Raw genomic sequence first — 27,951 nt, 5'->3', positions numbered from 1 at the left:
TGTTCACACTTGTGCAACCATATTGTTTCTGTCATTTTTTTCTCCTCCCCTCATTAAAAGAAGATTTTTTCCCCAAATGTACAGTATGGTTCACATTCATGGTGAGGAAAAACTTGAAATGATTTACCTCGGTCTTATGTTTTTAATCACAAAAACAAAATTATATACAGTAAATTTTAAAAATTCGGACCATTCTTTCTTCATAACAATTTGATTCTTGTCATATGAACATTTATTTTTCTTACATTATGACCAATACCATTATTACAACCATTCTTTCAAATGTTTCCTTTTTTTCTAAATTGAAGATATTTTTCACATTTTTTATTTACCAGTTGCAAACATTTACAAATCTTTTTACAAAGTTCACTTGTATTCTCATAATAAATATTGACTTTATTGTCCAACTTGGACCTTAACAAACTTTAATGGTCCCTGATGGTATCAAGATGCCCCAGGCAGTGACCGATAGCGTTGCAACCACACTGTAAAATATTATTTAATTATTACTTTATTCTTAAAGGAGCATGAGAGTAAATACAGTGTTTACTTGGAGTGTCTTATCTGAGTTGTTGCCCCAGGTAGGTGTCCTCTCAGCCAGGCAAGCAGCCTCTCTGCTTACAGGTTTGATCTGACAGTTTATTGCGCCGGTCATCACAAGGAACTTTGTCCAGAGGTGAATGCCGACCGCAAAGGCACACCTGGAGAACCACACACACATCAACAATGAGGGCTTTAAACCTGCACAAACGCTATTGTGGAGGAACATTTAGATCCCGAGGCGTTCCCAGGGCAACCGGGAGACATGATCTTTCCAGCGTGTTGTCACCAGGGCCTCCTTCAGGGAGGACAAGCCTTAATAACCTCACCAGGGAGGAAGCATCCTAACCAAATGCCCGAGCCACCTCTTCTCACCAATCACCCAAGGAGATAGCATGGACACATCAATTATTTCACACAAGCTAATAAACATGTCCACTTTTTTAATTGGAAACGCCTTGTTGAGATACAACTTCATCTCCACAAAAAAAAATAATCAAGTACTATAGAAAATGCCATCCGCACATTTTGAATAGCAAACATCCAATGTCAAAAGTCGCTCCTGAGCACTAGGCCACATTGCATAAATTGTCTTCTCTTTTGATAGAATCTTCTCGCATGTCTTATCCTTCCCTGACAGGCTTCTGCATCAATTGCCAGACAACCTGCATTCAGTGCATCCAGCAGGGACATCTCCCAGTAAGCCGATGATCAAACACCTTCCATCTCAACAGCGTTGTCATAATGGGACTGCGCTGCTAACCATTCATTCACAAGGTAGAAGAAGAGGAAATTGTTCCAAATGATGACATAACAAGTCATGCCAGGCTCCAACAGCCTCATCATTGCAGGTGGAAATTGGCCTGTGCCGCAGTGAATGGAGCAAGGTTGATGAGGTGTTGAAGGGATCAATGTTAGGGATGCAGCAGAGGACTCCATTGTTGGAGATGGCAGCACACGTGGTGATATTTGGCAGCCTCCCCCCCCCAATGTTAACATATGGTTGATTACACAGCCAACAATTGTGGTCATCGGAAATCTGTGGTCTGGGATGTTTGCCTACGCCTTTTGATTCACCACGCGTTCTCCATGCTCTTCCTCTCAAAAGTTGTCTTTTCGCTATCAATGTGTGCAATCTACTTTCGTTTCATAAGTTCAGTGTAAAAACAGTGACACTGGATGTGTGTCTCTTCAATCTTACAGTATATGGAAATGGACAAAATGTTGCATAGATTAGATATAAGCGTTAAATTAGACCATCTGCAATGCAACTCTAGCTTGTAATTTGCACTTCTCGCTGAGATGTATTTCCGATGTACACGTAATGCTGAGTGTATATCAAATTTAATAAGACCCTGTATGGAAATTGTAGGCTGCTAGTGGTCACAAGTAGCAAGAGAACATCTTTAGCCGCCAAAGTGTATTACAACGTGTGAACTTGTTCTTTTTCCTTTTTTTTCTGTTTTAAAGTATATAAAATAAAAGCTTTTAAAATACGTCCCTTGAAAATTGCTGTGAGGCTATCTGCTGATGTGTTTTTTTTCTCATCTTTCCTCTCACAATGCTTTTCCGGACCATTTTCACTTATTGCACCCTTGGGTGCTTGCTCACTGCAGTCTGCAGTCTATTTTATGGACATGACTCGATGTGTACGAACTGAGAGGAGGAGAGGATGTACACTCACCGGCCACTACTTCAGGCACGTCTCTAACGAGAGTCAGTACAACACGAAGGATGTATGAAGCTCATGAACAGGTGTAGGGCTGCACCACAAATGTGTTTGTGTTATTTTTCCCCACCTTATTCAGGGCAAAATTTTAGATCTGGCTCTCGGGTGTGATACAGTGCAGTCCAACACCAGTGCAAAAGCGCAATCGTAAACATCCATAAATCATATATCAAATAAAGGCGACAAGAGTTCACACTGGATTTATGATCAAAAGTGTTGCCTGTACATTTTCAATGCACATTTAATGCTTGCCGGACTTCTTTGTGCAAAAAGGAGGATAAATCAAAAGCAGCGTTATATCACGGTGCAGTAAAAAAGACCTTATAAATCCGATCTAACCAAAGATCCAAACAATAAAGCACACAGTTCAACAAAAACAGGGCTGACACTGAAAGACAGCAAAAAAAACTGTGAATTTATGTTCCCTAGCATGATGCTGACAAACACTAAATGTTTCTTTCAAATGCTCAGAGAGGTCTTGGCTCCATTAAAAAAATTTAATTACTGAAAAAAATGGTTGCAAGTTGCAGGGGTAATTTTCCAAAATAACGTGTATAAAGTTGTTATACAAGCGGGATAAATCTGCCATTTGTTTATGATCAAAATCATAATATTCTATAACCGAGAAAAATAAAGTTGCAGTTAAAAATAAGAACTCTATGAAAATCATGTTACTTTAGAAGTCTCATAATATGAAAATAAAGTTGGAATTTCAATCTAAATAGGATACGACAGAAATACCTTTATGAGCATAGACTATATTATATTACAGAAATAATATAATTATACCTCCACAAATATTTCATATGATAAAGTAGCCAGTTCACATGAATGAATGTACTATGAACATAAAATACAGATAGAAGAGAGAACATAATATTTTTACAAAGATGACCTTGTGGTCATAATACAGCATTATTTGGATGAATCCATACTCAGAAAATAAGTCTGCAAGAAAGAAGCAGCAAGTTACTGAAATATCAAATTGAATCTAACCATATGTGCTGTACCAAGAAAAAGCGAATTGAGTTCTACTACAAAGAAAGAAGTCCATTGAGTCACATCATTTGGAGGAAGCAGATAATATCTCACCTTGAAACAAGTTTTAAATCTTTCGCTTCCAAAGTACAAGGCCACGGGGTTGATGCATGAGTTGAGGGACGCCAGGTTGATGCCAACGTGATCCAGCACAAGAAAGATACTAGAAGAGTGGAAATTCAGAGTCGAGTATTGCCAAAGATTTCTGCAGAAGATGTTGCCTCATATAATCTAACTCACCTTAGGAGCCGGCACCTGTTTGGATCGTTTACATCGTATACGGTTGCCATCAAGATTTTGCTGAGGTGGAGTGGACACCAACAGACAGCAAACACAAGCCCCAAGTAGAACAGACTCTTTGATTCTCCTTGCTTCTGAAATTACAACACTGTTATCAATAACGGGTCAGGTTGAAAATCAGAAAAGATGAGTAGGGCTGCTTGGTGTCGCCATGTATTACTGTTTTGTCTTTGTTCTTCAGCACAGTCCAGGTGGTGAGCACATAGAAGATGACAGTCCAAGCCAGGGGCATGCAGAAGTAGAAGCTGAAGAGCCACCAGTGCTTAACAACTTTATACAACTGCTCGGCAAACAAGACACAAGCAGGAAATTATTGTCACAGGGACCATAAATCATATATTTTTTCGTATATGTAATCATTTATAATATTACTAATATAATACAAGCTAGGACACCATATATTAGAATTTGTGCTAACGTTGCTGCTCAGACTTCGCATTTGGGGGCGCCTTATACATGGAAAAAAACGGTAGGTTGTTTTGCAACCTACTGTATGACATCAATGGCTTAGGAAGTCACATCAAAGGCAGGTTGTTACTGGCGGATTGCATCAGGTCACCTGCATAAATGCTGTGGTCTGCACCGGATGGAGCAGACAAATCCTCAGATGTCGCTCTTTGTAGTCGGCATTTATCACGCTGAAGCCAACAAGTTCAGGTATGGCCAGCGTAATGGAGACGAGCCATATGAGAGACGTCCAAACGCACATTCGGGTTCCTTTGAGGCGTTGCCGAGATACGATGGCAAGGCACCTACAACACGCAGGTTTTTTTTTTTTACAGTTTTCAAACATGACATGAGAACACATTTGGTGACATCTTGAAATTAGTTCAAACCCCCAAAATTGCACAATTTGGAGTTCAACCAACATTTTCATGAAGAATATGCACTCTAGTAGACCTTGTTACATTATTGCTGGTCCTTGTTAGGGTCGCACGTAATTTTGCCTGAGTTGGAGTACACCACATTGGTAACATTTCTTTTGAAAACCAGCGTCACTAAATGAATGAGCATAATTTAATTCGTTTAAAATGCAAAGCAATTCCAATTCAATCTCAAGACACAATAGTACATGAATACTAAAAAGAATATGAATTTTAACGGATGGCAGCACTCACAATTTTTTTCTCTATTATTTGCTGAAAGATTCACATATTCACAGTTTTTTTTTCTCAGATTAACATAAAAATATTGCTTGGGCACAATTTGGTGGGGTCTTGAGGGCAAGAAATGACCTTGAAATGAGGGGAGGAGCTTTAGGAAGAAAAAGTGCTTTGTTGCGATGTTGTGGCAGCTACAGTACAGGCAATTAAGAAACCTTTGTAAGTGGGCATCAATTATTCACTGATATTTTACTATTTACAGCAGGCTTGCTCCCTATCCCCCACTAATAATACTGTATTGAGACAGGAAATAAAATTGAATATGTGAACATAAAAGAACTAAATTATTTGATATGAGTATCAAACCAAACCACGTATTGTTTTTTTTTTCATAAATAATACCTCCTTTGCTATAAAACAATCTAATTATTTTCCTTCTCTTTTTTCCTAAGCTGCAAGAAATTCTTTTTCAGCGCTTCTTAAAACCAGTTTGGTGAGTCGTTCTTTTGACATTGAAGGCCTGAGATATGTTTTATTAGTTTCAGTGTTGAAAATGACCTTTCACAACTTGCCACTGAAAAAAAATTAGAGGTGGCTTATCCGTCTGACACAGTGCCTGCTGTCTACTCACCTCATATGTTCTTTGCACCCCATTTGTCGAAACAGGGCATTCTGATTAAAATTGTGTTGTGTGGAATATGAAGTAGTTGTTTTTATCCATCTCAGAAGGCGGCCATTTTACCATCACAATGCCCCACGCCAAATTTGGACAACCCTTCATTTTTGCAGTCCACACCTTGGAACAACCGGACAAGAAGTCTATTTTAAAATACGCTTTAATGAAAATAAACTTGATTTGCTTTTCTCTAAATTAAGTGAAAAAACAAACTTTAAATAAAACGTTTTTTAAATCCAAATTTCTATCAACCCTGACAATTGTCAACTATTTACCTGTCAACGCTTGCGTTAATATAAATGAAATTGGATTTAAATTGTTTTTTTTTAATTAAGCGACAAACTTTAAATGAAATTGTTTTGTTTTTTAATCAGAATTTGTCTGACTACAATTGTCATCTATTTACCTGTCAACGCTAAGAGAACACAGACTCAACACGATAACGCCAACTGAAGTTTTCTGCATGAAGGGTACGAGCTTGCACAGCACAGAACCAAAGGGCCAATCTTTCGCCATGAGCTACATGTGAGAGAAAGAAAACAACAACACCACAAAATGTGTTCGCTGTAATAACAATCAATTTAAGATAAGCCTGAAAAAAACAGAACGTGTGCGAAGAGGGCAGATAAGGCCTCGCATTACGTTGGCCTTGTAATTACATGTCGTGAGGCAAATAACTCACCCTGTAGGTGTTGACTGGGACGTCTACCACAATGTGGAGGAGGTCTCCTAAAGCCAGACTTGCAATCAGGACGTCAGCCCCGCTCCTCATGCATTTGTTGCTATGAATGATCTTCAGGAGTATGGAATTTCCCACAAGTCCCAGCATAAAAATCACTATGGCAACTGCTGTCAAGAGATACTTGAAGCTATCCGGGATTTCTGCCGAGCGGGCGCACATAGGCAGGGGCCTCGCAGAGATGTTGGATCTGTACTTGTCCATGCCAGAGAGTTGTGCACCAGCGGCTGGCTGGGAATCCTGACCGTCGGCCTCGCTGCTAATGAGAACATTTCCAAGACAAAGAAGCAGAGCGGCGGCCCACATTGTCTGCGGTCTCTTCAAAAACGGCCCTCGGATGCGTTTGCCAGCACTGAGTTAGGAACGAGAGTAATTAGCATCAGAGCTGCCTCAGAGTTTGGCAGTAAAGTCTCTCGATACAGTGATCAAAAGGCAAATTGTAAAACGAATCGTTCCAGCTTACCTTCTGATCAGAAATGCCACGTTGTTCGACTACTAGCAAAGTCGCCTTGTGTGCGCCCGCAGTAAATACCACAGCTCGGCCATCGGAAGGTTTTATAGACGAAGAAGCCGTCGTGGCCGTTATTCATCGGTGCTGTCAGCGGTGACTGTAATTACCACCTATGATGCATCACCTTCAATAAAAGGACGCCGTTGAAGTGTCTGTTGTTAAGAGTGAGATCATGTTATGACTTTCTGCAGGTGTACTGTGCTACAGCGGTAAAATGACTCAATCTTAAAATAAAAAAAGAGCAGCATCCCTCATGGCAACAACATCATGGCATCTTACGAAAACACAGTCATCTGCCAACCACATCTTCCGCAAGTGTTCGGAAATACAAAATCTGTGAACGGAGGGTGTGCCCACACTTCACAGGCTCATTTTCTTTGTTTTCTTCCAAGTGTAATTTAGACTTTTTTTCATGGCGTCGCATTCTATAAGGGGTTCTTGGTTTACGAGGTTAGTACCGTATTTTCTGCACTATAAGGCGCACCGGATTATAAGGCGCACCTTCAATGAATGGCCCATTTTAAAATTTTGTCCATACATAAGGCGCACCGGATTATAAAGCGCATAGAATAAATAATTCAACGTTGCTCAAACGTTAATGCAATCACCATATAGTAACACTCGAAATAGTGAAAACAATCACAATATATCAATAACTCAACGTTGCTCAAACGTTAATATCACACAACACACAAAATAAATACGTAAAGCTTACTTTAATAAATTAGTCCTCATCCATGAATCCATATTGGTCTATTTATAAGGCGCACTGTCCGCTTTTGAGAAAATTGGAGGTTTTTAGGTGCGCCTTATAGTGCGGAAAATACGGTACATAATGTAAGAATACGTGGTTGAGCCGCACAGGAGCTTTTTTTCCATCTGATTGTTTAATATTTGTAGCTTAAACATGTATTTTGTATAAACAAACTTAAGGCAAGTCCAAATCATAAAAACCTTGCAAAATGTCTGTCTTTGAGGTGAATGAAAACAATTTAACGTAGGTGGCCTAGATAAGATTTATTAGAATGTCTTTGGTTGGAGGCGGTAATTAAAATGTCAATTAGGATTATTTTGAGTTCAACACAAAGATCCATGTTAGACACGATGCCAAAATCAATGTGTTGAAGACTTAAATGCATCATTTTATTGACTGCTTAAGCAACTTGAAGTTAGCCGGCATAAATCAGCAGAGACTTTCAAACTATACAATCCTTATGTAAAGCAAAAATATTATACATCAGGGTTATAAAACCTTTTGGCTGGATTAACTGTTATAGATTTATGTGATATGATTCGCGTCAGGTTTAAAATCACAAAATGAAAAGTGAAAGAGTTAGTATATCGCAATAGCATGAAAAAAACCCCATAGAATTTCAAAAAGTACACATTTTAAAGCTATTCTGTATATTTTGTAGCAGTATTTGCCAAGGTATTATTTCATTAGTTTGTGATGATTTAACTAATAATTTAGCCAGCCTGTGAACATCTATTGTGATGCGTATCTTATTTTGTAAAGATAGTTGCATTGGATGATGCAGATGTCGCTAATGTTTTGGCTGATCCTTATACAGTAGCTATATACTGTTGGTGACGAAATCCCCGGCCTGTGGAGTGATGTTAAAATGTATACATGACCAACACCCCCAGCCCGCCCCCGTCGACTACCGCTTACCGATTGAATTGTTGTAGCGGAGTATATTTTCGGTTAGCAAATACCGCAGTCATATATCAGCACCCACAAACCCTAATGATGTTTTTTTTTGACACAACTTTTGTATTAGATGTCATTGGATTGTGGCGGTGTGTCGCTAATGTTGTGGTGGGCAAGTGCACAGAAGGTTGCTGGCTGTGCCATGGCAGACCAGCTACAGCGCCCGGAGGTACAATAGACACGCAGTGAACAGAAACATTCCATTGTTAATTGCATACAGTCTCCCTTTTGAAAACTCCTACTTGTACTCGGCTGGCGAAGAATGACCTTGGCAAGGAAGGTATTGGCGCAGTTCCACAAAAACAAGCGATTAAGGCAGAAGAATTGCTTGAGATGACTGCGCGAGCATATGACGAGTGTTCTCGGTTAGGCGGCTGACATACAATGTTATTGCGAGTGTTTCTCTATATAGGTCACTGGAGAGTGCCAAGACACTTCACGGCCTATAAAAAAAAAAGGGAAAAGAAACAAAGCTGCAAGGAACATTTTCCTGTCCGTAAGAGTAATAAAGAAGAATAAAGCAATCCCCTGTGATTCCACATTAAGCCTTTAAAGTGTTTTTATCATTGACCTGAATAGTTCCGTTTAAATCTCTTGTTTGTGTTTTAGGCACATTTATGATGTGGGCCGCATGGACCTAAAGAGCTTGTTTGCCATTCAAAATGAGTAGAAGCGAACATGTCCATGCACATGTCTTTGACTCTCATTAATGTCGCCAGTTCAAGTTGTCACGCTCAGTCGACGACAAAAACGTCCGCCGTTTACTGGGTCAGCCGTTCGGCTGACTGACGACATGATTTGTTTGCCTTGTTTAACATGTTCAAACGAGGCACGCTGTCTTTTCCCCGTCACGCACAGCATCAATGGAAGGAGAAAGAAGACGCACTTATCAGAGGCATTAAGCGTGACTGATTGAGTTAGAAAATTACAGCAGTTTTTTTTTTTTTTTTTTTCCCAACGACACAAAATTGTGTGGACGTGTCAATCATAACACGGCGGATGAAAACGTCTCAAAGACTGAAATTGAAGAGGAAAACGGACATTTTTGTTTGAAGCAGAAATCTTGGGCTAATTTCAGCACTCAAATTTTAAAGAACCTTTTGCAGGGCATTGATCCAAATCTGTATCTGAGACAGATGTGTCACACTAAATTGCAAAGATTTTTTTGGCCTTCCTAATCTAACATGGACGTTTAATCAGCATTTGTCTGTGTCTACATAAAACATGAGTCCCTTCCTTCATATTAACGCCCAGGCATTCTTTGTTCTCCAAGAATAAAGCAAGAAGATAGCCAAAGGATAAGGCAAAAGTTAAAACACATGCGCTTGATCTTTTGATGCTGTCTGAAATGAGGTCTACAGAGTGGCACTGAAAACTTGTGTTGTGACGTCAAACTCCAAAAGGGGGTAACTTTTGGAATCCTCATCCCTTCTGTCAGTTCCAGTTCCACGGCCTTAATACATGTTTAAATATCACAACGCCCCCCTGAAGAATATATCACATTCAGCCGCATAAATTAATGCCCCCACCCCACAATGTTTACTGCACATGCAAACACTGACAAGCAACAGAAGCAGCTGGCAGTCATTCATTTTCAATGAAAGCCTCAGCAAGCGTCCCGCAGCAACCACAGCAGAAGATGTGGGACGAGATCGTCGCTGCATACATCAGTGTTGCTTTCTGTGTTGACAGTGCAAAGCAACGTGATCACGGCGTTCCTCGCTTTCTCCTTGATCTCTACAACTTATACCCTGTTTGTCAAGAGACATAAACCAAAATAACTCTGGAATAGTGTCAAAGGCAGAAAGAATGCCTGGAAACTGATTGGACTGACACCTGAGCTGCTATCCCATTCAATACAATACGCAAATGCACTACCTGAAAAAAATACAATCCCAGTCAAGGTCATTTTTTTTGGGTGTGTATAAAACAGATGTGAAAAGTCATCAAAAGATGGAAAACCATCTGTCCAGGGTACACAACCTTCAAGATAGTCCCATTTGTAATGAAACATTTTTAGATCAGCAAAAGCATTGAAACAGATTTATGGTTTTTAATCTTCGAAACGGACTTAAAATAGATGAAAGTGAATACAACTTCATATTTTGTTGCAAATCCTTTGCTTGCAATAACTGCACCAAGGCTTTGTGAATCGGCCAACTTTTGCATTCCTCTTTTGTCATGTCTTTACAGGCTTTTCATTATTTTGTTATCGCATTCCTGTCCCTTTTCGGCCATGAAAGTACATGCTCTATCGGGTTTAACTCTTCACATTAACTTGGGTTGTCTAAACATATCCGCGTTTATTTTCTGCTGAACTGCTTTATTGTTTTGTCTCTGTGGAATAGGTACTATAGGCTCGGTAAGTCTAAACCGTTCCAGGTCTTCCCGGGGTACGGTCGATAAAATGAATGCTCCATTGGGTTTAAATCTGAGAATTGACGGCAATTCTTACTTATTTGAGTTGTGGGTCATTATCTTATGGCCTCATTTGCAAATTGGTTTTGCTGCATCTTCCGTTTCACCTTGAGTAGACTTTCAGAGTATGTTTTGCTGCTTCTGCCATGAGTTACATCACTGAAGATTAGCGAGGAAGTCTGAGAAGAAGGCGTGCAAGCCCACATTATCCCCACTAAGGTCCACAGATGAGCTTGTAAATTTGGGATAATGCACAGTCTTTTGCCAGACTTTAACCTTTTCATCACTCTGCTAAAGGTTAGCCTCAAAAGTCCATAAAACCTTCTCCTGAAATTTTTTTGGGGGCAAATTCCAGCCTGTCTCTCCTATTCTCCTTACAAATATGTGTTCTGCATCAAAGAATTTGTACTTTTGTGCATGAACATAAACTTTCACATTCTGGAAGTTGTTACTGATGTCACTAATGGTTTCTTTTAGGGGCTTTCTTTACAGCTCTAAAAAAATGTCTGTTGTCAACGGCTGTTATTTTGCTTCTACAAATGTCTTTAAGCTATGTTGTTTTTGGTCCCTGTAACTAGGACCAGAAATTGTTCATGTTTACACATTTGTCACGTATGATTGAACTTTTCATTTAAACCCACATTAAAAAATAAATAGACAGCAATTGGTAACTTTTTCCTACAGTGTAAATCCAGCCACTAATTCCAGATGTTGAAGTGTATTTATTTAGCTGCAGGAGGAGGCTGCAATGTTTTGATAGCTAAGAGCAATGCAGAGGAAGTCCACTGTGGGGTTTTGCACCTGTCAGATAAGACCTGCGGCTATTTTGACACGAGCCTCAAATCATGTATCGACTTTAAATTTGTCAACACTCCCAATAAAATCTCATCGCTACGTTCCTCTTCTCCACGGGGCATCGATACGTGGACGTGGAGCTAGCAAGGAGGAGAGGGGGGATATTGCTGCTCATGTTTGATTGTGGTCTTGGCAGATTTAATGGACATACTGGATGGGAGATGTATTACACCTCTGATTTGTCCGACCCGAACAGATTGGGAGTGGGTGGCGCAGCAGACCTCCCCTATCTCAGCTGTCGCACTTTGCCGTGTCATCACTTTTCAGTGCGCGGGGGCAACTCTTGCCTGCCCCCCTTTTGCCTCTCAGGACAAGCACATCTGCCACCTGCTTAATTATTTCTCTCTGTGGCCCAAAAAAGCAAAAGGCAGATCAAAAGGGGAAAAGACGCACGCGGCCGGCGTTCCCTGATTGCGTCGACGGTGTCACGTCTCATTTGTACAGCCCAAACCGCTCGCTAAGTCTGGAAATGGCAGCAAAGGCCTTTCTCATCTCACAGACTGTAAAAGCCCAAGTGTGTGCATGTCTGCGTGGGCTGCGGCGGTGAACGGGGACTCTCATTTCACAGAGTTGCAACCCAAATAAGAATCTCGCCTGCAGCTCTCTGTCAGCCGCCTCAAAGACAGCAATCTATCAGGAAATAACAGCCAACTCAAATGTAAAAATCAATTCATGAGAAAATAAGGAGGCCTGTGGTTGAGGTAAAGTTCATGGGCACGTGTGATCATGTTTCTCTGCATTCAGCCGCTCTGGCGGTGAATGAGCCAGACAAATGATAGGGGTTACACTGGCAAGAGAAGACAGACGGCGCTTGATAGAAAAGCTGATGTGAAGCCTCGCGCATCGACAACATGCACCATAGAGGCAAGCTGCCTGCTGCACTTGAGATGACAGAAATGTAGATTCCATTTACGGGGAGAAAATATATTTATTTATCGCGCTATCTTGCAGGGAAGTTTACACTTGTCATATATGCAGGCAACCAGATGAACCCCTTTTTGAAATTCATGCTTCAGTCAGCTATTTTGGTTTTTGTTTCAAAGCCTGTCTTCGAAATGATATTGAATTGTTCGGAATCACAATACAAAAGGCAAATGCCAACAACAACAGACAGAGAGCGGCTAAGTACGCGTTTCCAGATTTTGCTACTGTCTTGCTGTAAGCAAACTTTATAGTAGGCTAGAACATGGTTTTAAAAAATAATAATAATAATCATTCCCATGTGGCGGCCATGTTGGCTGGGGTCATTGTCCCATCAAAGGTAATGGAAATCTCCAACAAACAACCCCTTCCGCCATTAGTTTGTTAAATTTTGGTTCAATGTACTTTGCGATGGGACTTAAACATGTCAATTTCAATTCATTAATTGTAAGAAAAAAAGCCTAAGCATTGAATTTCTAATTCTGCAGTCCCGAGCTATTCTCACCGAGATAATTAATGCACACCGCTAAATAACAGATAAATTGAGTGAGCGTGAAGACGAGCATAGTGCAACACTTGGCATGTCACCAAAGCTCTGTACACATTTTAAAGGTGTGAACTATGGAAAAATGGCTTTCTAATAGCTTTTACATAAATAGTTCATGTCTGTAGTGCCTGCCTATTCATAAATACAAGCAAATCTTTCATTAGATTCCTATTTGGGAAAACATATTGGCTTGCTATGTCACAAATCAGCTAATTTATACTATAACTGCCCCCTAAACCAAGATTATCCATTTTCCATGTCCTTCAACTTCTACTCAGCAAATAAACGATAGATAATAGCAATTAGTGGGGTGAATTATTAATGAATGCAGTACTAATACAACGAGCTGTGCCTTCTGTTGGGGTGTTTTTACACGAGAAACTACACTAGGCCCAATTGGTCTCGAAGCATCTGTAAGCAATGCATGTTTACCAAAATGAAGCGCAAATGATATGTAAATGCCACAACTGTAGAAGGAGGGCAGGAGAGGGGGGGAGAGGGGGCAAACAAACAAACAAACAAACAAACAAACAAACAAACAAACGCCTCAGTTACGCTATGTTATTTCTTTCTTAAGGTCGTGCAGCCTCTCCCAGACAAATCATCAACAAGAAGACACTTTCATCTGTCTGTGTGGGTCAAATTGTGATCAAAATGAAAATCCTCCCTCGAGCTATGGTGACGGGGCTCGCTGGTCTCAGATCAATATCAAAAGTATGACTGGAATGTTTCATGAAGAGTCAGACTGGGAAGCTGAGGAGCTTCAGGCTGGTGATTTATGGTTGTATTTACCAGATATTTGAGGAAAACATTCCTCCCTCGCCGTTGAAAAGTTCAAGATGAAGGGCGGCCATGTTTCCTGCCCAAATTGTGTGTGTGGACGGTTTCTTTTTAAAGCCCGCTATCAAGGACAAGGTCGGGCTGTTTAATGGGGGTAAACGTTTGTTCCCCTTTCAAAGGTTTGTACAATGTTAATGATCTTAATAGATGATGTTATCCCTCCGGTGAAAGTGGCCATCATATTATCCTCAGCAAAGGCGTCCTGCAGGACAAGGACGGAGCGTTTAGCACCAAAGGCATTGCCACAAATCACAGCCACTTCACATGTGACACCGGGATGGGCTCACTGATAAGTGGTCGCACATCAAACCGGCTTGTTCGTTAATTCAATTTACATTACATGGGAAACAAAGATTTCCCGAATGACCTTTGCAGTTCTCGCGTCTGCGGGGGGGGTCAATGAGCTCGTGTGGACTTTTCACCTTTAAGATACGTAAGCAAGGGTGAGGTCATGGACGACATGAGTGTACACGCTTCGGCGTCAGGAGATAGGCACAAGGACAAGTGTGCTGCAAGTCATGTGTGTACACACACTAGCAAAAGCTGATGGAATCCAATAGACCAGTGCTAATAAAAAGGATGACTTTACAAGTTAATGAGAAAAGCATCAGTACAGAGGTTTGCCAGGGTCATTTCTGAAGATTGTTCTCCGAAATCTAATTCACTGTCAAATAAAACGAAAAAATTGAAAACATTGAAAATATGTTCCTTGACCTTTGAACAAAATCTAGATGAGATCTTCTGTGTGCACATTTACAATTACTTGACAACTAATATGATAATTACTATTATTATTAGTAGTATTATACGTATATATATTATATATTATTACTGCAATGTAAAGGGATGAGATCTTTAGGGGTGACTTGGCTGGAACAAGACACATATTTATGTGGTTACTAAGAGATTGGTATCACATATAACTGCATTTTTGCATTTGGGTCATGGGAGCTATCTGATTCTACTGGTTCAGAAGTAAGGCAACTAACTGAATTCCCCTGATGCATGTGAATTGTGTGTGAAGTGCGTTAACTGGTCAGAACACACGGAAAAGACAAGCGGGATCTGTCATGTCTCGTCAACGTGAGGCTCTATTGACTATTTCCACAGAACGGGAGAGCAGGTTTTCCATCGAGGACAACGTCAAGGCTCAGAAATACAGTACATGTGTTCAAAATAACAAATTAAAAAGCAATTTAAGCATGCATTGTGTGAAAGACGGGTTTAGTGTTTTCACAACACTAACAAAAACATAATTAAAAGCAAAAGTTTGTTGAGTTTCTTTTCTTCAGTGCATTCACAGACGTACCAGTATATAGTACAGTATAGTTTCTTATAATGAGGTGTTGGATTCTCAGCGTCTCTCAAGAAGAAACGTATAATAAAAAAGGTAGACTGCTTGAAACAGCTCTTGTTCAACGTTTTCATGTCAAACCTAAAGAGAGGAAAATAATGTTCCCCTTTGACTGACACCCTCAGAGAGGTTTCATTTCAGTAGTCATTATTCTGCTTGTCGTGGCGTACAAATGAGAACAACTTCAAATATGATTAGAATGAAACTAAAAATTAATTAAAATCAAATAATGCTTACATTTCATGGGAATGTCATTTTATCAGCAATAAAAAACTCATTGGCTCTACCTTGCGACTTAACTCTAACTCTATTTCAATCTATTTTATGTCGGGGTCTTCATAGATCTGCCTATAACTGCTGATTACAAATTTATTTACTTTATTTTCATTTTATTTTATACTAACTACCATTTTTATTACTATTTTATTTTAATTTACTCCATGTAAGGTGACTAAGTGTGAATAAGGCGCCATCAGATAAAATGTATTATTTGTATTATTATTCAATATTACAAGAATTAATTTGCTTTTATTCTAAGAAATAAAATTGTAATATTACAAGAATGAGCTTGCATTTTTTTTTTCATGTAAAATAGCCATAGTCAAATTAAGTTACTTTTTGGGAGCAAAAATGTAGCTTTTTTTTTTTTTTTTTTTTTTTAAGAAAAAAAGTCTGCACTTTACAAGCATTTCAAGTCATCTATTCAAAAGAAGAAGAATTAGTTTGTAATTCCTTGACTTCTACCATTGGGAGAAAAAAAACATTCTCTAAAAATATCCCTTTATTCTCAATTTAAATGTTTTTTTTTTAACATAGCCCTCATACTTCTTCGTAACATACTTATCTACCGGATTGGACGTAGTAGTCGTCTAATTGAACAATAAGAATTGATTGCTGATGAAGAAATGGCGGCAAAGGAAAATGCACAAGAGCAACATGATCGTATATACATCCACAGTCCTCGACTATGGACTACATAATTAGGATGCTGGCATCGAAACGGAAGATCAGAGCTTTCATAGAGATATCCCTGATTAATTCATTCAAAATTAATTGGCCAGTTATTTTCCCACCGTCGTACAAGGACGTTTAGTCAGAAGCACATCCTTAGAAGTTATATCCGACTTGCACTGGGAGTCACAAAGTCAGCTATTGTGTGCGTATGAGCGTGCGCGTCTTTAAAGGCGCTTATCTCAGGGCCATGCCTTAATTAGCTATGATAAGGAGCTAATCAAGCGTGAGAAAGATGTATATCTTGATCTACAAATGAATGCCTTTTTTCAATATGATGGGGTGAAGGCTACAGCTTAAAAATATAATGAACCTAATAGTAGGCTAGCTATGTTATCTGGCAATAAAAATAATTTTGGGGAGATTGTCATCGATAAAAATGACTATTAAAGTGCTTTAGTAGTGATTTTAAAATAAATGTGCTAATGAGGCAACTGCCACTTGATGATTGTTTACATTTGAAGCATAGAGCTTGTCATCTTGGATTAGCTGCTTTATGGATGATTTGACTCTTATGACTAACACTGTGCTTCTTATTTTTAGACCGCAATTAAGCAGGCATAAAAGGGTTATAGCGACAAGCGTACGGTCTTTGTTACTTTGTAATTTTATTGGAAACCAAAATAGTGCAGTGTAGGCGCATTATCTTGTCTTGGCTGTAATTTACCACCCATCCTGGTCAATAAGGATGCAACAAACAAGGAATCGTTTGTCGTAGCTGTTTTAATGGGCCGTTTTGAAGGATGATTGCCGACTGGTAACATCATGCCGTTCGACTTCTATCTTGAATTAATTTAATGAACGCTCGTTTGGTTACTGCATGCTTGCTAATTGGTGAGACATTGTCCTCTTTTATTAGTATTCCCAAAGTGATTCTTTGCTTGAGAATTAAAAGAATGATTAGAGTTTTCCTTCCCGACATCTCAATTCTCTTTTACTCGGTTGTGCTATTCATCAGTTCATCGTAATTCAAAACGTGATATTAATTGAAGGCTTGGCAGTTTTGAAGCTATTCTGAGAATAGCAAATTGACAATTTCCACCTGACAAGAGAAAACATGTTTTCTTAATTAGTGGGCCGCATTTCTTCTGGCCATCTTGTACCATGAGTGTAATTATAAAGGAGCAAAGAGGCTCTGTGCTAACAAATGAGTTTCAAATAAAAGACAAATATGTCCATCTCCCAGGCAACAATGGCAGAGGACGTGTTCAAAAATTGGAAACCCTACGTTAATTCACGGCCAACATCCTATCCGAGAATCTTCTCATTTGAGGGTGATTGACAGAACACGCAAGCGGCGCTTTAATAGCGATTGCAAATTCCCCCAGAAATTGAATGCATGCCGAGAATGAACTAAAATAAAAAAGATTGTGTTAATACATCTAAGCACATCAAAGCAATACCTCAATATGATGTAAATGTGCCCCGGAGGAGGGCTTCTGCAGAATAAGGGATGACATGAGAGCAACGTGGTTGGAAGCTTCAGAAGATCATCTTATCACGTTTCTAATCATTACCAATTGTCCATATTCTCTTGATTGGACTGACTATGTGGAAAAGTCAATCATTTTTCTAAAATTTGTTTAATGAGATGGGAAACATCTGCAGCATGATGAACTAGTGGTGGTTAAAATTTTATCAACATATCACTGAATTTTTAAAAATCAATAACATGATTATTTCCATTTCTTAAATATGTCGAAGCAAGATAGGAAGCAAATATGGTGCCTTGGGCAAGTGTCCAGTGTAGGGGACATAAGATCAATCCAAGTGGATTTTAAGACGATGCTATGACATCAATAGCTGGGTTTAAATGGAGCCTTGTCGTGCCATTACAATGAACCTGAATGACAAAACGGAATGAAAACGCTCTATAGAAACGCCTCAATCGTTTCATGCGGCTCTAAAAGCTCTGTTCTGGTGCGTAAAGGCTCTTTAGTCAGAAGGATTTGAAATGGAAAGACAACAAAAAAGTCTCCATGTAAAGCCAGTTATTGTGAAATAATTCACTTTTCCGTAGCCGCTCTTATCTTTGAAGTGAGACGTTTCAGGAGGCTAGCACATTTTTTTGTCATTTGATCAAGTCTGAATGAGTGAATAATACATTTAGGATTTTCTTGTCGCGAGACGGAATGCGTGCGAGGTCGAAAGGAGATATTTCAAACCTGAAGATTAGAACTATAGGCAGACCAGTTCACCACGCTGCTTGTAAATGTTACATTGAGTACTAATTGAGCCTAATGTATATATTACACCATCGGTATCATTTGTCAGAAAAAAAAACAAACACCTGAGCTTTACACTTTTTAGATATTGCTGAAGGTTTTCAGTGGATGCAAATAATTGCCATGTTATATCATATGTCAGCAAAATCAAAAGTGTCACCCAGCAAAAAACCTGACAGGCTTCAGTTGGGGGTCTAGGAAGCAGACCGTGAAAAGATCAACATACCGCTCTGGACCATTCAGTCCCTTCGCACGGATTCCAGACTGTCAGTCCACAGAAGGTCAGGGCACAGGTGCAAAGATGGTAACAGCGTGTTTGACAAGTAGACTCCCTATAGGGCAGAGTCTCATTAGCCACATGATGGTCACAGAATTACATTCAAGTCACATAGGTCAAACCAAATCAATAAAGTTTTAATCAGAAGGTCCATAAATAGTACAAGTGTGCACATCATTGTAACGCCATACATTATATCCCCCCCCCCCCCATCAACGAGTATTAGTTTGAAATTAGGTATAAAAGAAAATCAAGTAAAAAAACATAGCATTTATCCTTTTTACATCCTTGCAACAGATCTGTATGTACTGGAAGTCTTATCACAAACCTGAGCAGTTGGTAGCACAGGCAGAAAAATGTCTTTTATACATTAGAGGCAACGTGCTAAAATATGCAAATAAAAGGTTTTGCGGCAGTTTTCTTGTTATCCTTCCAATGGCTATCGAGGGAATCGGAAGGCGGGCTGCCTTACTGGCCGCTAGCTAAATGACTGATCAACAGCCCTCCAGCTCCCCTATTCACACACCCAAAGAGTCCTCGGCTGAACACTCCAACATATTCATCTTGCTGGCCATGAACCATCGCTGTGTGCAAGTACGCTTTTATCCTTTACCATTTGCTGTTAAGTGAGATGCGGCTCGGTTCTTTTACACCTCTGTGTTTGAAACTAAACAAAAAAAGGCAGCGATCTTGACTTGTGCCGCATGGCTCAGCACATCTTTGGCTCTATTGGGCTGGATCAGCTCCGAGCGCGGCTCTTGTCGCCCCCTCACAGTCCCGCGGCTCAAAGTGCGACATCACAAGCAGAAGACTTCTGATCATTACTTATTCACAGACAGCAGCAGGTTAATCTGGGAAAAGAGAGAAGACTTGTTTGTGTAGCCTACTTAAGGCGGCTGTGAGTCAATCTGCTCTCAGCACAAATGAGACTCGCAGCTGCATTATTTAAAACATGTCGAATTTGGGTTCTCTTTGCTTCATGATAGTGCGTACCTGCTCCATTGACGGACATGCAATGATTTGGAGGTCCTCCCCGCTGTATTCCTCCTGTAGCAAAGTGTGCAACCTTTGGAATACCTGCTGAATATTATTCTGTACAGAAAAAAAAAAAACATCACAAGAGCTGAAATATTTATACAGACAAAGAGCTTAGGCTACGATGCCAATGACCCGATTTAACCTCAGCCACTTTGACAACCTGGTCACTGATATACACAAACTCAAAAGTTACTTTTGAGATGTATGATGGGGACAGACTGCGACCCTTAAAGCGCTTCAGACAATGGAGGCATGGCTGCCACTGTGTGGATTGAAAAAATGTCCCAGGTTCGAAAGCAAATGAAGAAACACGTTCATATCACACTGACCTTTAAATATGGTTACCTAGGCTACATTGGGTCAAGTCTAATTATAAAACAATATCCCCTATTAATCATATTATGACTCCGCCTGTGAACTATAGACCTGAAGAGCAGTGCTCCATCTTTGCCAAAGTCATTAGCAGCCCCTTTCACTACAGTATTTACAGCAGTGCGACTAATGTGATTAACTGAAATATGCTAATGTTCCGCTACGGATGAGTTCAAGCTGACTCTATCGCTGAATATAGCATTCTTTTAAACGGCTGATGATTAAAGTTGGGGGGGTGAAAAAGAAGCTCCTGCTGTTTTGAGGAACGCACCCGCACAGGCTTGAAAAGGATGAACTCGGTGTCCCTGTTGGCCAAGTACAAGGACATGCTCTGCAGCGTGCTCGGCAGCTTGTTCTTCATCACCCGGTAGGTTGCCATCACGAGATCGTTGATCTTTTCTGAAAGGAGAGGGAAAATAAATTCAGGAGGAAAATACAGACATAGCCTGGAGGGTGCTCGGTACACATTGAGACGAACCGCGGCGAGATGCCAGTGGCCTTTCCCCGATCCCCCCAAAACCTACCGGGCTGAGCCCACGGCTGTTTAGATAGCGTGTATGCGGGGCCGCCCTGGATGGCCATGTTTTTCAGCTCTGCAACCTGTGTCCATAAAAAAAAAAACAGAGTTAGTGATGACCTTGGAAATTAGCAACATAGCTCAACCGTCTTCACAAATTCAATTAACTCCAAAAGAGAGACTATTTTGTAAGCTCGCCAAATGAACAATTGGTTTTGCTAGCAAAAATAGAAGACAATGGAAATGAGTTGGGTGGGTGGGAAAGGAGGAGGGGAAAAAAAGGTGCAAATGATCTAAAGGGAATTGTGTTAAAAGAAAACAATAGGGGAACATCATAAGCGCACATCCCAGCTGAAGGGAAGAAATTTGTCTGTAGGTGTCAGTCCAAATGGATTGCAATAAAGTTAAAAGCTGAGAGCTGAAGGTCAGGACGCGCCGTTTCCGCCTGAGGCCACGTCTGGCGGTTACCTTGGTGAGGAACTCCTCAAGGTTCACCGTGAAAATCTGAGTCTGCTGCTGAATGAACTGCTCACAGCTGAACTTCAGGTGTCGGTCCACATCCTTCTTGGAGTCAATGTAGTGCTCCTTTATCTCGGGGGTTCCCTTCAGAGCAGAGAAAATTATGCTTTCATGTGCCGGCTCCCTTGGCAGACAGTGAATGGCATGTTGAATTAAAGGAAGGACAAAAGGGAGGGAATAAATAAAAACCTCCAACAGGAATTCGAGAATGGCGTTGTGACTGTTAAGCCGGAAGAAATTGGGAACAGCCTTCGGGTTCAGGATTTTGAAGGCAGCATCTTGACAAAGAACACATAGATGACAATATCAGGGTGCAGCATCGGAGTGCCCTCTAGTGGCACAAATCAAATATGACCTTGGGTGAAGGTGGTGGGAGGGGCAAATGTGCCCCAGAGAAGCAGCAGTTAGCGTAGATTAAGGTGTTGGATGACACTGTAATTTTCAAATTAATTGTTGCCACCGGTGCATGTGATAGGCACAAGTTGCTTAACGAGCATGGGAATGTAATGACGGGCTTTATGGAGCTGAACACCAACGTTTAATTATCTTACCTCGCGTTTTCTTCAGGTCCAGCGAGATCTCCTTGATGGCAAAATCGGTGTGAAATGGAGCAATCTGTTCACGCATGATCAGCAGGTGCTTGATCAGGAAAAGCTGCCCGTCTATTTGTGTCTGCAAACGATGAGAGACAGAAAGAGAGCAGCGCCGCTCAAAATCCACAAACAGCTTCAAAAAGCTTCGTCTGTTTTTCCAGGCAGTCGAGAACGTGGAGAGCGCAAGCAGGCTCGGAGATGATAAGGAAATTCGGCTAATTAATAACTTCTGCACAGCCAGAGCTGGAAAGCGAAAAGATTCTGTGGGAGAGGGGGACGTAGATTTATTTACACACGCAAAAAAAAAAAATTTGAGTTTAAGCCCCCCCTCCCCCCATCCCAAGCCATTTATTGCTCTAGCTCGTTATTAAAGATCGGCGGATGAAAAAAGAGGCACGGGGAGGACACTCGTCATCCGAAATTGATGTTGCCGCATTAATTCCAAACGGTAGGTTGAAACGGGCCAGTCAGCGTAGATATTAACAGCAAATTTGAAGGTGAGAGCTGCCCATAAATATGAGGACGCTTGGCTGAACAGTCTGCGGAGCATAATAAGGCCGCCATTACAATAAACTTTAAATGACATCCCAGCTGCTTTAGTTAAGTACCCTATTGCCGCAGGAAGTTCTAACGAAACTGAATTAGGGAGGCTACAGCGTCCAAAAGACAGGCGCCGTTTCCAGCTGTTTTTATAATAATGCAATAAATAAAGGGGGGGGTGGGGGGCTAACAAAACTTCTCTTGAGCGAGTGAATGTGCCAAACCTTGTTCTTAAGGATGCTATCAGAGGCACTCAGCAGAGACTGGATGCAGGCAGATAAGGCTTCTTGAGATAAACCCTGGAAGACGGCTCTCTGGAAAAAGCAATATAATAGGGATGGGAATTAGGAAGACGAAAAAAAAAAGATATGGGGACATCCTAGCCACAGATGCCCAAACCTCAGCATTTCCCAGACAGACCCTGGAGGCGGAAAGCAGTACAACTAACATTATAAATATCTCCTAAATCCTTCTGATTGAAAAAAAAAAAAAAAAAAAAAAAAAGTAAGGCCTCGATTCATCTAAGTGTTATGGTTCTCTCAATCCACTGTGGGTGCATTCTAATGAAAATTGTGAATCACACGGCACTTTACATCCCGCAAACCGGTGTCGGAGATATGGAAATTGATATGCCTGCAATTTTATGGAAAACAAAATAAAGACTTTTAAAGACCTTTTTGACGCCACATTTTGGACTTCTCAGAAAAATGTGACCACTCACTTTTGGACATTGGCAGACTACCGAGTACAGCATTCACACCTATGGAAAATGTAGTCTTCAATGAATTGAACATGCATGTTTGTAAAATGTGGGATGAAGTTCTTGCAAAAAGCCAACTCAAGGATGTGGAGATAAAAAAAAAAAAAAGATTTATGATAATGAAGGCAGTGTTATGCAACGATCTAGTGAGACATCTGCCAGACCTTCCAGAAAATCCAGATCAACTCTTCCATTGTGTCTACGGGGTACTCACATCTATACATCTGTACAGCTTGGAGAGGCAGACCAGCGTCCGTCTGACCGTAGGGTACCACATGCCGTGCAAATCGGCGGGGGAAATGGAAGGCTGCTGACGGGACGCCTCTGCTTTCCCTGGAAGTCCTTATGTAAACAAAGACAAAGGTCAAACACGTGACTACGACACCCTACGTGTTTAGTAATGCGTCAAAACGCACCGGAGTTACTGTTTCTTCTCCCGTCGGAATCCTCGAGGTGAACGTCGGAAAAAACGAGCGCTTGGGACGTTTGTTTCATCTGCTCTTCCTTCAAACTCTGAGCGATTCTCTGGCGAGAAGGACACACAGGATTGCTAAGATGCTAAATACTTTGGAGGGATGGAGTGTTAGGAGCAGAATTTACAAGCAGAGAGTGATGGCTTCCTGTCTGGCCTCACCTCCATCATCTCCAGTTTTTCTGGATAGGCCAGATCCCCGGGGGCAGGCTTGTAGCCCGTGATGTCCGTCTGGATGTAAATGTGCGTCCTGTAGACGAGTCTCTCCTGCACGTCCTCCAGCATCTGCTTGACCACTGCGTCGAAGGCTCCCAGCTGGCCAGCTGTTTCAAAACACACATGCAGGTGCTTCTAAAATTAGAATATTGTACAAATCCTTATTTATTTCAGTGGTTAAATTGAAAAAACAAAACTCAAATACTGTACGAGAGACTAAGTGGAATGCTTTGATTTAATTTGTGATCACTTTGATTATTAAAGTTTGAGAAAAATCTGAAATTCTATTTGAGACATTGAAATGTTTCTTAATATTTCAATGTCTCAAATATTGAAATACTAAGAACTAATCAAAATGTTTAATGCGAAAATTAGGCCATCTGAAAATGGTTTTCATTTAAATGAATCTTTTTTAAATGAAATCTTCAAATTAATTGATGCAGCTGCATGTTTACTTGTGCTTGACAAATACAAATTTGTGCAGACCACGTGATGGGAATTTTATGAATACTACATGCAGAAAATAAAGTTTTATTTCATACACACCGCATGACCACAAGATTAAGTTGTGAGCACAAAAAAAATAAAAAGAAGAATCTGCCTTTCCGAATAATAACATTCCTCAGTTTGACCGATATTGTTTTTATTATAATAGGCTCTGAGGGGGTCAGAAGCTTTAACCGACCGTTGTGGTGAACGTGGTCTTCCAGCATCTCGGTCTTGAGAATGCCACAGAGCTCCGACAGAGTTTCCAGGTGGATGACGTGGATGATCAGAGGGCGCAGAACGTCGTACAAGGAAACACACAGCTTCTCCAGTAACTCGCTGTCAAACAGTAAAACAAGTCTGAATTTACATTTGTTGAACTAATAACCGCTTATCTCTAATTCCAGTGCATTTCAAAACACAGCAAAAAATGTAGCGGCATTACTCACTCCAGTTTGGGTGTGGGCTTGGAGAAGAACTCATTGTAAAGCTGATGCTCATCCTGGCACACATGAACCATGAAGGCACAGCCACTGCGGACCTGCACAGAAAACAGAAAAGTCCTTTTGAACCACCTGACAACATTTGCGACAGCCCAAATGTCAGCAAGTTGAAACCATTCATCATGTGCACCGATTCCTCGAGACGCCGGGAAATACGTTTGGGTCTAAGCCTGGGCGCTTTCTCGTCCGATGTGAAAAGTCAGAGGAGAGCTTTTAAGGGCAGCTGTGCTTTGAGCTTGGTCGTGCCTCACCAGGGCGCAGTGGTCTTTGCTGTTCTGCTGGGTCAGATCTGTGATGGTGGAAGTAATGCTGGGTGTGAGGAGCTGCTCTCTCTGGTCCAGGTAACACTGATGGATTTCATCCAACAGGTGATGGTATCTGCAGGAAGAAGCAGAGACTTGATGCAGACGCCATTGTGTGGAAATGTACTTTTAAAAATGGAGAGCACTCACTCTGGAATCTTAGCCGCCCGCTGTTCGATCTGTTCTATCAACGACTAGAAGAAAATAAAGGACAGTTCTGCACAGTGCTAATATTTATTTAAAAAAATAATTAAAAAAAAACTTACTCGAACTTTGGGTGCAGCTGCTCTAAATCTAACATAGTAGAGAGTAAAGGCATTGTCAGCGTTGGCCAAATTCATTGGATCCTGGAAAACAAGCAGAAAATTGTTCCATCACGAAACAAAATGACATTAATTATATCAACAAGATACAATTATGGCTGTCTTACCCTTTTCGTTAAAGAGCTTGAGAGGTTCTGCATGGTGTTTACAATGTGAACTTTCATGAAGTGCATGGCTTTGGAGAGACACTGTTTAAACTTGCCCATGTAAACAGGGTAGTCTTTGAAATTAGGCTTTAAAAAAAAAAAACAGACACACACACAAGTCATGAGCAAGTCAGTCAATTACAGTACGGACACATACACTAATAGGGAAGATCCCTTCTTTCCAGCAGGATTTTTTTTTTCTTTCAACTTATAATAATGATGTGACAAGAACAAAAGACACAAAGTACTTACATGTGAAGAAACATACTCAATGCAGTCATCCAGTTTAGAGAGCATCGGTATAAAGCCTTCATTATTTACGGACAAGGTGGACGAGTTCAACTTCTGAAAACAAAGAAAAATTTGTAAAAAAATGTGTATATAATACATTGACTAAAATCAGATTTCTTGAAAGAAATAGAAACAAAAGCCAACCGTGTTTATGTGCTCGAGCTCATTAAAGTATGAGAGTTTCTGTTGTATGTTCTCCGCAAGGTCAACAAGCTCTGCCTGCAAAGGGGAAATAATAGGAAAAAATATATTTGAATATGAAGTAGCCAGACAAGTCAAGTATTGCAAAATAGGAATGTATGCTATTTATTTAATGACACCACTAAACATTTATTTTAAAGAACTCATTATTGCTTACTTGTTCTTTCAAAAGTTGCTCACAAGCCTCGTGTAAAGTGCCGGTCTTGTTGGACACGAACAAGTACTGTTTTTGCAAGGAATCCAATTGCTCCAAAGCAGCACTGACATCTTTCAGGATGGCATCACATTGCTCCTGGTAGCAGTTCAGATCATCTCGCGTTCGCCTGCAACCAGAACAGTAAACATTTATAATGTTTGAATACAACTCCAAACTTTATTACCAAAGGATAGTAGCACTGGACATGCCTCGTAGTGCAACCAAGCAGTGTGCATAGTATAAAAGCATTAAATATTGACACACCTGTACTTTGCACTCTCATCCTGATCCATGTTGGCTTGTAACTTGGCAAACCAGGCAAAAAACTGCAACACACAACATGTTGTGATGCTGACAGTACATAGCATGTGTCTAGTGACATGTAGAACGTTTAAAATGAGTATTAGGCAACCTGTTGTGCAGTTTCTATCTGATCATTGTCCATCTGGAGCATCTGGAAGCCTTTGAGGAGGATGTCCTCTGTTGATTGGGGCACAGTGGCGGTGAAAGTAGATTGAAGAGAGCGAGATGACAGATTGCCCAGGTCCTCAATTGGTAACTACACAACAACAGTCCCAGTAAATCCTCAATTAAGTATCATTTTTAAAAGTTATAAAATGGTGAAAAACGGACCGATCATATTACTGTTAATACATTATTATATGAGTGAGTTTAGTGTAAGTGACAGTCATAAGAAAGTCAGTTAGCATCAATGCTAGCGAGCAAGCTCCGGAGCTCACCTCGGAGGGGATAGCGATCGTTTCGGCGGCGGCTCGGATGTCCAGCACGGAGTCCGTCTGCTTGCCCGTGAGGGGAGCCATGGCATCCGGGCGGCCGTCCCACAGCGATAGCTTCTCCCGGGTCTCCTTATCTGTCAAATCGAGTAGGGACTGCTGCTCAGTGGTCGCCATCGTCACTCGTCGGTAGGGAGGAGCTACGGAGGGAGCTTAAACGTCAGCAGGACACGAATGCTACTTCCTGTTCCGGGATACTAGTAGGCGGGGCTTAGCAAATGAATGAGGGTGAGCCAATCACATACGGTTTACGTTTTGGCTCATAAATGATTTTTTAGATTAATTTGTATGGATGTAGAAAAGTAATTATATTTGAAAGTGACAAACATATATTATCTAAAACTAAGATTATTATTTTTTTATCATTATTGTTTATTTATTATTATTATTTATTATTATTAAAATTATTATTTTACAGTGTCCAATTTACAAATACACTTACACAGCAGCTAATATGCTCATTCCATACACCAGACTCACATTTTAAAGACATACACATATTCACAGGGACTGAGACACAGTCATATTTACTACAATTTAGAATTTGTGGATGATGACCCCTAAGTGGACAAAAATAATACTTGCAACTCATATGCATATACTATATTTGTTGGTAATGTATGCATGATGCTTGAAAATTTATGGAGATGTTGTGATTACTTTCATTTGCTGGATTTTAACAACACCGGAATAAACGAGGGATTACTGTATTAAATACTTGATGTCCTATAGCGCGTGGCTAAGTGGTTAGTTTGTCTGCTTCACAATTCTGAGGTTCAAATCTCAGCTCAGGCCTTTCTGTGTTGAGTTTGTAGGCTCTCTCCATACTTGCATGGGATTTTCACTGAGTACATTGGCTTCCTGCCCACATCTCAAAAAACATGTTA

At 40.5% G+C, this 27,951-nt stretch overlaps 2 protein-coding genes across 3 annotated transcripts; both read right to left on the bottom strand.

Annotated features, from left to right (window-relative positions):
• Positions 1-132: 132 nt before the first annotated feature.
• Positions 133-19,239, bottom strand: ednrbb (endothelin receptor type Bb). Its single transcript, XM_061287333.1, has 9 exons — positions 18,745-19,239; positions 6,589-6,788; positions 6,069-6,477; positions 5,793-5,905; positions 4,167-4,359; positions 3,768-3,887; positions 3,548-3,681; positions 3,362-3,470; positions 133-701 (listed from the first exon to the last, which is right to left on the bottom strand). The coding sequence occupies exons 3-9, from the start codon at positions 6,429-6,431 to the stop codon at positions 594-596; spliced, it is 1,140 nt and encodes a 379-aa protein (XP_061143317.1). The 5' UTR covers positions 6,432-6,477; positions 6,589-6,788; positions 18,745-19,239; the 3' UTR covers positions 133-593.
• A 145-nt stretch (positions 19,240-19,384) lies between these two features.
• cog3 (component of oligomeric golgi complex 3) lies at positions 19,385-27,230 on the bottom strand. 2 transcript variants are annotated; one of them, XM_061287332.1, is made up of 23 exons: positions 27,011-27,230; positions 26,683-26,829; positions 26,535-26,596; positions 26,232-26,397; positions 26,018-26,092; positions 25,835-25,927; positions 25,544-25,669; positions 25,380-25,460; positions 25,264-25,307; positions 25,063-25,189; positions 24,758-24,849; positions 24,508-24,647; positions 23,769-23,929; positions 23,551-23,659; positions 23,349-23,467; positions 22,599-22,688; positions 21,793-21,913; positions 21,431-21,519; positions 21,191-21,325; positions 20,730-20,805; positions 20,477-20,604; positions 19,789-19,887; positions 19,385-19,646 (listed from the first exon to the last, which is right to left on the bottom strand). In XM_061287332.1, the coding sequence occupies exons 1-23, from the start codon at positions 27,179-27,181 to the stop codon at positions 19,617-19,619; spliced, it is 2,481 nt and encodes an 826-aa protein (XP_061143316.1). In that variant the 5' UTR covers positions 27,182-27,230; the 3' UTR covers positions 19,385-19,616. The 2 variants fall into 2 exon arrangements, with proteins under 2 accessions (XP_061143316.1, XP_061143315.1); XM_061287331.1 differs by having other exon boundaries at positions 23,349-23,476; positions 27,011-27,229.
• Between the last annotated feature and the right edge of the window lie 721 nt (positions 27,231-27,951).

Source organism: Syngnathus typhle, linkage group LG9 (genome assembly GCF_033458585.1).
Source record: "Syngnathus typhle isolate RoL2023-S1 ecotype Sweden linkage group LG9, RoL_Styp_1.0, whole genome shotgun sequence".
Taxonomy (NCBI): Eukaryota; Metazoa; Chordata; class Actinopteri; order Syngnathiformes; family Syngnathidae; genus Syngnathus; species Syngnathus typhle.
Note: the sequence above shows the minus strand (reverse complement) of the source record. Positions and strands in the feature narration are given on the sequence as shown.

What these genes read in the sequence shown, in the direction of transcription:
- ednrbb (XM_061287333.1), bottom strand. Translation starts at nt 6,431, where the DNA reads ATGTGGGCCGCCGCTCTGCTTCTTTGTCTTGGAAATGTTCTCATTAGC. An exon ending in TGTTCTCTTAGCGTTGACAG is followed by an intron (nt 4,360 to 5,792) that starts GTAAATAGATGA and finishes TGCGTGTTGTAG; the next exon opens with GTGCCTTGCCATCGTATCTC. An exon ending in TGAAGAACAAAGACAAAACA is followed by an intron (nt 3,682 to 3,767) that starts GTAATACATGGC and finishes TTGTAATTTCAG; the next exon opens with AAGCAAGGAGAATCAAAGAG.
- cog3 (XM_061287331.1), bottom strand. Translation starts at nt 27,181, where the DNA reads ATGGCGACCACTGAGCAGCAGTCCCTACTCGATTTGACAGATAAGGAG. An exon ending in AAAAACTGGAGATGATGGAG is followed by an intron (nt 23,660 to 23,768) that starts GTGAGGCCAGAC and finishes CCTTCTCGCCAG; the next exon opens with AGAATCGCTCAGAGTTTGAA. An exon ending in ACAGCCGTGGGCTCAGCCCG is followed by an intron (nt 20,605 to 20,729) that starts GTAGGTTTTGGG and finishes CTCTCCTTTCAG; the next exon opens with AAAAGATCAACGATCTCGTG.